The following is a 12,156-nucleotide window of genomic DNA, read 5'->3' as shown; positions in this document are numbered from 1 at the left end:
TAAGTGTAAATAAAACCAAATGCTGACTAGATTTAAGGGTAAAATTAGCATACAGATTTTATGACAAAGTGTTATTGTATTATTTGTTTTTGGTGTGCTCAGCCTTTTTCTGTAACAGTTAGTGGCTTTGTGCAATGACAAAGGAAGTGACTTTATTTATTCAAGATAAAGTGTGAGTCAGTCCTATAGTTGCATAGCATTTTGGTCTTTTGAGGGTGCTCTTTGAGTAAAAATTATTATCTCTGCCTGTGCAGCCATGGATTTCTTATGTGAAATAGTATCAATGAGATTAGTTCTTCCTCAGTCTCAGAGTACCTTCTGTATTCAGCACACCCCGACTTGGAGATTTAGGCTTTTGAGTCTCCTTGCCGGAAACCTAAAGAATAATAAAAAAAAAAATGTAAAGAATAGTTGTGTAATAGTGATGCAATTCAGTTATGGTGTAATCTATCTCAGAATACCCACCTGTACGGAACAAGGCAGTGTGCGGGCAGGAAGACTCCTGCTGGATGGAAAAAAAACAAGTAGACGATGAGCATGGTGTGCCATGACTGAAATGTAAGTTTCCTAAAATGGGATTTTTCTTATTTTCTTACCAAGGTTTATCAGTTACTGTCTTTTTCCCCATTCTGCCTAGAAACATCATAATCAAGAGAATGAGTTTGCCCTGAAAGGCTAATGACCACCAGAAGCATACAGTGGAAATCTTGCCCTTTCAGGCTTCAACATGTAAATGAATCTGGACGTGATGTTTTGTGCACTGACTTGCAGTCTGAATTACTTCTTACCATTGACTTTGTGAGTCTCAGCCTGAGCAGAGGTGACTTCTACTGCCAGCTACATCCGGGGGGTGAGTTAAAAAATAAACCAATTAGAATATTCATACAATTTTATTTGAATATGTAGAGGGGTAACATGTGACCCACTCATAGCAGTGAGTAACAAACAAACAAAGTAATGAAGTGAGTTGAGAACAGCAACAATGAATGTGAACAATATAATTCATAAGAAAAACCAACATAATGTAGATAGACATTACCTGTTTCTGTGAACCATTGGAGGATTTCCCCAAACACTGTAACCTGGACATCAAATTACAGCGGAGAAAGCATTTAAAGCATGGGGCAGGAATTCAGAGCTTTTACCCAAGTACAAGTAGCAATATCACAGCGTAGAAATACTGTGATACAAGTACAATCCTGCAATCAAAATCTTTACTTAACTAAAAGCATTTAAGTATTAGCATGATCAAAATATATTTAAAGTACCAAAAGTAAAAGTGCTCATTATGCAGAATGGCCCATATCTTGCTAATTATAATAATAATCGAAGTTGAATTAATAATGCATTAATGTGTAAACATCACTAGTGTTGCAACTGCCAAAGATGGGCTCATTTTAAACTAATTAAAATATTGCAGGGTATCTTAAATTAACTTTATCATCATCATAATTTATTAGATGATTAATAAATCTGAATTTGCAACGTTGCTATAAACCAAAGGTGTCAAATAAATGTAGTTTGTGCATTACAAAGTACAATATTTGCCTCCATGTAGCTAGCTAACCAAGTGGAGTACAAAGTAAAGTTGTGTTAACATAAATTATTCAAGGAAATACTCAAGTACAGGAGCTTCTAGAGAAAATGTACTTAGTTATATTACACCATTGGTCACAGGGACGTAATTAAGAAGGTTAACGCTTTTTTTAATTCATCTGCATAGTAGCTAGTAAAGTTACATTACTTGTTAGCCTTCATTAACTGTATTTAGTGTACTAACAATAGCTTGCCTTGATAATATTACACATGGCTCACCTGCTCATGGAGGAAAATATAGTATTTGCAACTTCCGGTCCTTATATTTGAAATTCTGAGTATTTCTTGTTATGTTAACTTAGGGGAGTTAGCTAACTGCCGTCAGTGCGATGGACGATGGCTGCAACGCAACTGGGAAATAAACAAGCGTTACCATAGCGACGGACCAACTTACGAGTCAATGCTGCCTTCAAGGACTGCCCGACATTTTGCCACTATTGACACTAACCAGCTCAGAGACAGTCTGAATTTGAGTAATGAGTAACAATTTGTTTTTTAACAAAACAAATTAAATTATATATTGTTATAAAACGTTTTTCTACATACACGTAATGTCTTAATATTTATATAATATTATTTCCCCTTCAGCTTGCAACAGTAGTCCAAAGTCATTTTGGCTGCCTCATTTGTGAAATAAAACAGCCACCAAAATGTCTTTAAATGCACAGAAAGTTTTGTTGAGCGTTTTAAAGCTAAAAGAAAGAGAGATTTTCCAGGACCTTTTTTACACATAGCCTAGCTGTTTCTGTCCACCCTCCATGTCAGCCATATTTCATCCAATAAGTAGCTGTTACTGCTACATTAGCTGCGCGTACATCGAAAGAGCTGCCCTCAGTCTTGAATCTGTGTGTTGATGTGTGTGTGTGTGTGTGTGTGTGTGTGTGTGTGTGTGTGTGTGAGTGAGAGGATGTGAGGATGGAGGTATTGTGCGTGTAGTTAATAGGTTCATGTCTCCTCAGGACTTGGCTATCTTGTTTCACGGTTGTCTTAAAATCTCAGGAAGATATGAACTGTCAGACTGACAGCTTGAAGACTCTGACTTCCTGCAGAGCCTAAATTAGAACATGATTGACAGGCTTGTTCATTTCCTGCCAAAGTTTAAGGCACTGTTTAGAGAAAGGTGAGGTTAGTTTGGACTGTTACATGTGGATGCCTCACCCCCTACTCTGTCTCTCTCACACAGGGACGCACACATCAATTAGGCAGTGCAGTCAAGGCGCTCAGACTGAGCGCTCCCTCCGGATGCCTCCTCTCATGCACATCAACATGCCACTAATGCGTGTGCATGAGTGTTTTTTAGTGCGCGTGTACACGTGCATATGTGAGTCGACTGTGTGTATTTTTAAGAGTGTGAAAGGAGACAATCGATCTCTATAGAAAAGTTTGCCTTGTCACTGCACCAGCAGAAGAAACCCAAAGAAATAGATGTTCAAAGGGAATATCTTAACAATTAGCAATGAGTATTTAGTCTAAAAGAATTCATGCTATCATGTCATGTCTTTGTTTTCTCCTCAGACTTTCTCATCAGCTCAAGACTTGACTTTTGTCACGTAAACGTCATGGAGCTTCAATGAGGAATGCTATTTAAAAGAGAAGGGGGGAAATTGTATGTAAAGGTATTATTCAGCATTTATTCTTATACAGCTTATCTCTGTAACATTAAAGATTCATTACTAAATAGGCAACAATTAAAGGTAAAGAAGTAAAGTTTAAGAGTCAAGTCTGTGGGTGTGGTTTGATCATATTGGATTGACAATGCTGGCAACACAAGCAAACAACACAACAACTGTCATCATATGTTCATGACAGTTGTTGCCGAGCTGTGATTGGTGCATGGAAATGTGACATCACTGATACCCACACACTCCCAACCAGTGAGAGGAATACAGAGTTCATTAATATCAAGAAATGGAGTAAATGGGTTCACTTCTGCCAGTATCTGAAACATCTTCCCTGACCCCATCAGTCATTTAAGATCTGATTTTACAGCAATTTAGCAAATGAGTCGGCCTCTTGATGTCAAATGTCAAACAGCAAGGTGGAACATGCAGCTGGAAAGCTGCTCTGACACTCTCTCTGTGTTTTAATGGAGCCCTCCCTCCATCCTGCCAAACAACAGACTGACAGAGAGCCACAAAATGCGCACACACACACACACACACACACACACACACACACACACACAGTAGCCCATCAGGCACACACAGGCACACCTGCCATAGAAGGTTGATGGGAAAATATATTCCACACAGACGACATGATAACAGAATCATTTCACGCTTCACTGATCCTCCGCACATTCTCTTTGTGTGCATGTATGAGCGTGTGTGTGTGTGTGTGTGTGTGTGTGTGTGTGTGTGCGTGAGCAGCAGTGAGCGAGTCTTTTAGGGTGCTGGCGGGTTGTATGTGGTGTATGTGCCCGGAGAGACTCTGCTTCTCACAAATTTCCATATGATGAGCCCTGAGGCCATCGCCACAGCCAAAGAGAACACAGACCAAGAAATGGGACAGGGAGACACATCGCAGCCCTTCAAGACATCACGGTGTGAACCATGTACTTCTGTGATGGAACACCACTGAACATACTGTTCCCACTGTAGCATCATTAACAGGGATCAGCATTAACGAAATGAAGCAACATCATGCTGTCATGACTTCATCCGCGGTGCATATATGTTGGTTTGTATGTGCGTGTGGGCTCGTGTTGCTGTGTCCTCGGGCACACGTGTTTATGAAGCATCTGTGCAGGTCTATCAGTGTGATGTGGTGTATGACGAGCCGTCCTCACGCCTCACAGCCTCTGGCAGGCTGAAGGCTAATAATAAATGCAAATTACAATCAGAAGAGCAGATTGGAGCTAGAGAGGATAATTGCTCCATTACGGCTACGTGTGTGTGTGTGTGTGTGTGTGTGTGTGTTTGTGTGTGTGTGTGTGTGTGTGTGTTTTCTAGTTTAACAGAATAAGATCGGCAGAGGAGGGTTACCAAATGCTAGGTGCTGACGTCACAAACAGACTACATAAGGGGACGAGTGAAGTGTTACAGGAATTGATTTATTTGTTGGACAAAATTCCACTTTTCGATTGTGAGGTTCACATCAGGCTAATTAAAGTGTGAGTGATGTAACTGTGAGTCACAAATCAAAATAAAGAAAGAAAGATCTAGATGACATTCACCTCCTGAATGCCTCTGTCAGTGTTTGAAGTACAAATTGTGTAAACACTGTGTGAACGCCATGTCTTTTAAAGAGGAGGCGCATGTCAGAATCATTACATCATTTTCCATTGAAATCTAATTTAATTTAATCGATTAGGATTTTCATTAACTTTATCAAAACAGAGACTAGTATTTTCTTCTTGGGTTCAAAATCCAGTTCAGCACATCATGGCATCATATCACAATGAAGAAAAACCAGACAAACCGAAATAACTATCACTAATGTCACTAATGGACGAGTATAAATTAACTCAACATTTAAAGCTACACTGTGTTTTAATTGTGGGAAATTCACTTTATTGGCGAGAGATAGAGAAGAAGAACGGCACCTTTCTCACATCTGTATGCTTAATATGAAGCTACGAGCAGCCGCAGATTAGTTTAGCATAAAGAAACAACCTGGCTCTGCACAAAGGTAATAAAATCTACCTGCTAATTAACAAGACTGTCCTCACAAAAAAAACCTCATAAGTTATACAGTTACATTTTTCTGCAACATCTAACATCGTGTGAGATTGCATCAGTCTGTTCAACAAACACCCCAAAACAACATGTTTACCTCCGAGTGACAACAGCCTATTGTGGCCGTAGTAATTATGACAGGAGGAGAAGAGGAAGTCAGGTGGCGTAGTTACCTAGCAACAAAGCCTGGGTGGATGGGACAACTAAACACTGGAGACCACCGTTTGTTTCCCATTGTTTCTTTTAACCATGATCACAATTGCTCATTATTGTAACCATGAAAACAAAGGTCCTCTAAACTTAGCAAAGTACTCACTTTAACTTTCCCTAAACTTAACCAAGTCGTTTTTGTGCCTAATCCAAACCAAACCTTGACTATTAACAGGTTGATCTGTGGCATTTCTCCTGCCAGCGAAGGGGCACTAACACTCCAGAGGATAGGGACAAACGGCCTATAAAGGTCGCTGACTTATTTGCAGATTTAGTAATGTAGATTCATTCCCACTAGCATGTCTTGTTTGTTAATCCTGTTCGTCTAATGAGACAAGATATGAGATTCCTGGCAGCTTTTTAACTTAAATATCTGTAATATAACTAAATAGTGAAACTGTCAATCCGTATTTTAGCCAAGATTAACTTTTATGCAAGTCTCCAACATTTGCCACTGAGTGTCTTATTTCAAATAACTAAATAACTGAAACTGGAGCTTCTGCAGAAAATCATTCAAAGGGTCTTTAGATTTCTCACATTCACGAATTTGATTCACATTATCAGTTCATTTCCTCCATTTAGGCGTCCAGGAAACAGTCTTAACCTCTCAGTCTTCTTTCCTTCCTTCATTTTACCTCTCATAATTATTGTGTAGGTACACACACACACACACACACACACACACACACACACACACACACACACTCACAAGTGTACAGAAACACATGCTGAAGTGACACATGGGTTTATTGCATTTGCTCTATTAAATCTCTCTCTTGTTTGAGTTCTCGTAACATGAGCCAAAGGGTTTTACTGCTAATATTTATATTATTACAAATGCTGTATTTCTAATGTGAAATCTATTTAAGAGGATGACTCCAACCTCTGGGCACTTTATTCAGTGTGTGTGTGTGTGTGTGTGTCTCTATGTCATCGTCGTCATCATAATTATCATCCTTTTAGCTTCATAGTCTCTCTTTTACTTACTCTCCCCATTTTTCTGCCACAAAACTCTGTGATGGAGCCGCACCATCTGTCTCTCTTTCAGCCCATTCATCATTTCCTCACTCATCAACTCTGTATTTCTTCATTTTCTTTCCTCACTCCATCTCTGTCTCTCACTAACTCATCACCCATTTCAAGGGGTTTTTCATTCCACCTCTTCCTTCCGTTCCATCCATCTGCCTCTCACTTTTGCCTATCCACTCTTTTCCTCGCTTCATTTTCTGCCTCTGTCGTTTCTGCTGGCCGTCCATCCAAAGCGGAAGGTATTTTTCTATGAGCCTAGTGATGTGTACGTTCAAGAGGAACCCTCAATATGAGCTCATCTGACCAAAGAATCAGCTTCGAAGGAGGTCCAGTGATCAGAAAGAAAGTTCAATAATTGTCTTGCTATTAGGAAATGAAATTGATCAATGTATCTGTAACGACAATTACGCAAAAAACAGAAAACGTGTCCAACAAGTTATTAACAACTAAAAAAGACACACATATTGACATCATTCAAAAGTACGAGGGAGCCATTTAGATGTGGCAAAATTTGGTTGAAGGGTGAAGATGCATAAGGGTTTGTGTGAAAGAAGACATTTCTTCTCTCTCACTCCTGCTCCCTCCCTCTGTTCTTCTATGACTCTCTCTCATGCACTTAAAGGTCCTGGTTTATTTATTTTTTTAAGCTTCTTAGTAAAAGCGATGTGATCCTGCATGAACATATATTATCTGCCAAACTTGGAACCGTACTGGTTATTTCACATTGAGAGGCTTCTGTACTGTAGTATTAGTGGAGACTGTCCTGTAAAAACAACAAGCCCATAGGTCAGATGGTGCAGCAGGTTACTATGACCCATAGTTACGTTTTGTTGCTAGGCGACATCTAGTGGCCAAAGTAATTATGACAGGACCAGAGCGAGAAGTGCGGTGACGTAGTAAAAAGTCTGCGTTTGGAGGAGGTCGGGGTGGATGGATGGGTCAACAGAACACAGGACTATGATACAGGTGAGCGGTTCGACAAAGATAAACGTGTTGTTATTATTGTTACCATGACAACAAAGATCGTCTAATTTTGAGGAAGTAGCATGCTTATTTTAACCCAAATCACGATCTTTTCCTAAACCTAACCAAGTAGTTTTTGTGCCTACACCTAACCAAGCCACGACCATTATTATAGTACAGTCAGTTTATTATTGTTACCATGACAACCAAGGTCCAGTACGCCTCCTGCCATAGGGGCGCTATTTCAGGAGACACCCCAATGGGTCATATCAGAGACTTGAAAAAAACTACCTATATGGTTGTAGTATTTGTGTGGTCTTATGCACCTGTAGCCACACCCACCTGTGATGTCACAGTGTGCTGACAGACGCTGCAGTACACTTATACATCACATACTGGCGCAGGCTGAACAGGCTTAAACAGTTAAAGATTTTCAAGATGTGTTAAATGTTTACAGCTGATGTGTTTTTTTTTTGTTTATGTTTCATGAATTTCCCCTAGGGGATAAATAAAGTATCTATCTATCTATCTATCTATCTATCTATCTATCAATCAGAGATGACTTTGAATCATAACTGATTGAACCAGTCCCAATGAAGCAGATTTGATTTTTTATATTTTTTGCAAGATGCTCCACTATATTCACCAGCTAGTTGCTAATGTTATCATTGTTTGATGCCAGACTGGTAGGTACAGTCGATTTGGCTAAAACCACCAGGTTTGACTCGTCTGATGAGGGACAGAAAACCAAAGCAGAGGCTAAAAGAGGCTAAAACGTTGGGTGATAACTCTCTGTGGGTTGGTGATGAAAGAGAAACAGATCCTTTCTCGTTACACAAAGTCATCTCAACTATAAAAATATTAATTAGTGCAGCTTTAAAGAAAAATGCTTAGGAGTCAAAACATGTTCAGGTGCTGTAGCATGTTTACATTTGCCGTCAGCATGCCATCACTCACCACTCCCCTAGGTTGTCAGGAGAGATGGTGCGGTTTCACCTGAGGAGGAACACTTCCTCCTTCATTTCTCTCCTCCTCCTCATCCTCCTCCTCCTCCTCTATATCTCTCTGTCTGACCCTCACTCTGTCTGTGACGCAGTTGAATGATGAGGGAATTTGAGTGACAGCCGATGCAGCCATTTGAAACAGCACGAAGGAGAGAGGCCTGAGCAGCCGCAGCAGCCGCTCAGCTGCATCTCCTGGTGCATCATGTGGTGGATGGGGGGGGGGGGATTATAAAGATTTATTCCTCGGGCGCTTCAGTGGCACTGGCATGATTATGATACCATAACACAAGGTGCCATAAAGAAAATGCTGTCAGCTAAATGAGGAGCAGAGCGCCGAAATGTGTTTGGCATTATGTGATCAATCACACCTGTCAAGCACGTAGCCCTCGATCAAGAAAGCTGTCACTGTCAGCTGTTGCCCGTTTCTGCCTCGTCTCTGACTTTCTTTCATTTCTGCAGGTTTACTGGTCGTCTGTGTGTGTGTGTGTCTTTCTGGGTCATTTTTACCTCTTTTCCCAGGTGGCCACAAGTCTCCCACCCACAATACCTCATGTGAGCACTGATAAGAGGTGAGGAATTACCAAACATGTTGGCCACATGCTGGCGGAGATCACACACACACAGGGCCTCTTTCTAATATTTCACAGGGAGGAAGAAAGGGACGCATACATCATTCTGACAGAGCCAGAATGGAGAGAGACATCCCTCTGTTATCTCCACACACACACGCACTGTCAGAGATTTATAGTACAAGGCTTTAATGGTGCCCTCACACACCTCTATCTCTCTCTGTGTACCTCTCTCCTCTCTCGCACAGAGAAACAAACACACACACATCTATCATTCACCTTCCTCTTCCTCCGTTTTCCTCCTCCTTCTCAATCTTTCTTCTATCTGCTGTCCATCTCACATCTCCCTTTACTTCTCATTTCTCTCCTCCATTTTCCCTTTTCTTTCTCCTCCTCTTCCTCCTCCTCCTCCTCGTCTCTCCATAGACTGCTCCCATTTTCTCCTCCTTCCCTCAGTTAATAAAATACAGTAAAAAATAAAGATGTCAAAGTCTGGTTCAGTTGTAGATGCTGTCAGGTGAAAAGAAAGGAAAGCACACCTGACTCACACTGTATGAGTTTTTATGAATAGCTTAATGTTCCCAATAAACAGCGTGCTGACAGCCATACATGACTCTCTCTAATAGGGAGTGGTTAAACCTTAAACACAGACCATTTACCCATGTGATTTATAGAGCAATGCTTGCAGCCACACAATGCAAAGTTGATCCTGTTTGTCCCAGGTAAAAGGTGATCGTTGCCCTGCTCCGGGTATATAACACAAACACCTTTTGTCAACTGTGTTGTACGAAGGTGTGGGGGTACAGGGATGTAAAGCCAGATCTCATTCATGATAAAAAAAAAAAAAGCAGCTTTCACTGTTCCAGCCTTTTTGAATCCGTATGTGTGAATGGCTCGTTAAGGATTTCACATCAGTCATTCTGTAGGTGTCGCTTTGCATTTAATTGTGTTTCTATAATGGTGGAAATAACAAAGCTGCACTAATCAATATTTATATTTGAACAGTATGTGAAGGGAGTCTGTACTAGTGACCAACTCAGAGTATTAACTCCCTGTAACTCTACACTTGCAGCTCTATGGAGCCTGAAACGCAGCTCACATTGGATGCTAATGTTAGCAGCCTGTTGAGCTCCAAAAATTAGTCAAGGCACCAATGTGACTTCTAATGCAAAATACTTTACTTTTAACTTCACAATGGTGATGGGTGGAGCAGTGCTGGGCATCACCAAACTCAATTTGTCAATAAAAATTATTGATTTTTATTATTGAAATTTCTATTTACATCGCAAACTTCAAAACAAAGTTAGTGCTTTACATGCAAATTAAGATTAAAAAAATTTCAGCACCAGATTAAATAAAATCAATCATAAAAAATACAAAATATGAACAGAATAAAACAAACTACAATGAAATAGGATTCAAAAAGGAGTGGGATATAACTGGAAAAGTATAACTTAGTGCTAAATAATAGTATAAGTTGACCTAGTTTAACAGGTGCACAATAAGTCTGGTTGAGCTCATTTCTAAAAATCATAAAAATATCAAATGCACCTATTCACCTTCAGAGTGTGTGTATTGACAGATGTATCCTGGTGTATTATGATTATGTTTGAGTCCATCAGCCGGCGCTGCATAAAATCACTGGAAGGGAACAACTGTTTCCTCTTGACCTTCTTTTACTGTGTTTATATAAGAGCAAGGAGGAGGGTGTTTGTAACGTCGCTGCGTGAGAAATGTATCATCTGAACCCGTCTGTTCTCTCTTCATACCTGTACGCCCTTCGTCACTGATGAAGAGGTGACACGAGGTTATTGCAAGGTCAATGGAGACATCATCTCTCTCTCTGTCATAAAGCATCAGTGGAGCGCTGCCCTCTGGGAGGACAGCATCTCATCCCACTCTGCGTTTTACAGTATAATAACTGGTATTAATGACCCAGACTATGTGTGTCTTTGTGTCTTGTGTGTGTTAGTGTGAGAGTAAGTACTGCCTTATCTGATATTGATTGGCTGCAAAAATGATAATTGATCATCCATTTTTCCTCTTCGTTTCCACCTGAACATGTGGTTTTGTATGCAGGAGGGGTTCACACTCTCCTACAATCACACACACACACACACAGAGAAACACACACTTTACACACACACATACACACACACCCTCTCGCCCTTCAATACAACCCTATAATTTTCCAGATGCAGCGAATCGCTGGTTACTATGGCAACTACAGCGGAGAGAGTTTTTCGTTTTTCTCAATTTTGGCAATAGGGTTGCACACAGACACACACAGTCGTCATGTGATCATGGCTGAGGTGCTGAGTGGAGGCGTGAGTCACAAACCAGCTCTAAGTCTGCAGCCAATGGATGACAACTTCTGATGTTGATGACAGCAGTGATTGGTCATGTAAAATCATCACCCATAATGAGGTGAAGGGTGTTCATGTTCACGTGCAGGTGGACTGCAATGATTTTGCTTAATGGAAATGGACACACACACACACACACACACACACACACACACACACACACACACACACACACACCCATAGCCATGGAGGGTATCACCAATATGGATGAGGAAAGCAGATTCTCTGGAGGAGCAGGCTGGTAAAAAACAGAATGAGCTGAACTGACACTAATGTTCTTAGACAAGCTCAGTAAGTCACTATACTAATACAATACACACACACACACACACACTCAGACTGATGCTCTAATACAGTCAGCGGATGCAAATACAATCTGATTAGGCAGGAGTTAACAGTTTATAATAAATTTTCTGAAATGCCACTCTCAGATGTTTCATGTTGTAATTACTGCTGCGCCATTTAAAAGACACAACCTTTAAAATGCTTAATGAAACACTGCTATTTCTAAAATAAACCCCAAGTCATCAGCTTCACCAAAAACGGGTTAGTGCTGAGCCAATAAAAGCAAGGCAAGGGATTATCCTTCACACACACACACACACACACACACACACACACACAGCTGCATCTGGTTGGGGCTGATAAGAGGAATTTTCCTCCCCTCAGGGAATCAAGCGAAAGGAAAACACGACGGAAGGAGATGCGGAGTGAGGGGTCAGGCACGTGGGGGAGGAGGGAG

At 40.7% G+C, this 12,156-nt stretch overlaps 1 protein-coding gene across 4 annotated transcripts in view; it reads right to left on the bottom strand.

Moving 5' to 3' along the window:
• erich2 (glutamate-rich 2) overlaps positions 1 to 12,156 on the bottom strand; it is a 33,400-nt gene that overhangs the window by 1,666 nt on the left and 19,578 nt on the right. For 2 of the 4 annotated variants that reach the window (XM_087178145.1, XM_023421912.2), the window contains 5 exons: positions 1,040 to 1,082; positions 789 to 837; positions 597 to 633; positions 466 to 505; positions 316 to 376 (listed from right to left, as the gene is read on the bottom strand). In XM_087178145.1, coding sequence (XP_087034271.1) covers positions 316 to 376; positions 466 to 505; positions 597 to 633; positions 789 to 837; positions 1,040 to 1,082 — 230 coding nt within the window. Of the gene's footprint in view, positions 1 to 315; positions 377 to 465; positions 506 to 596; positions 634 to 788; positions 838 to 1,039; positions 1,091 to 1,815; positions 3,794 to 12,156 lie in introns of those variants that run through there. The other 2 variants (XM_087178146.1, XM_087178147.1) reach the window with 2 other exon arrangements.

This window comes from Seriola lalandi, unplaced genomic scaffold, assembly GCF_002814215.2.
Source record: "Seriola lalandi dorsalis isolate HSWRI2012SDOR001 ecotype SW California unplaced genomic scaffold, Sedor1 jcf7180002054677, whole genome shotgun sequence".
NCBI lineage: Eukaryota > Metazoa > Chordata > Actinopteri > Carangiformes > Carangidae > Seriola > Seriola lalandi.
The sequence above is the reverse complement of the archived record's forward strand: the minus strand, read 5'-3'. Positions and strand labels throughout refer to the sequence as shown.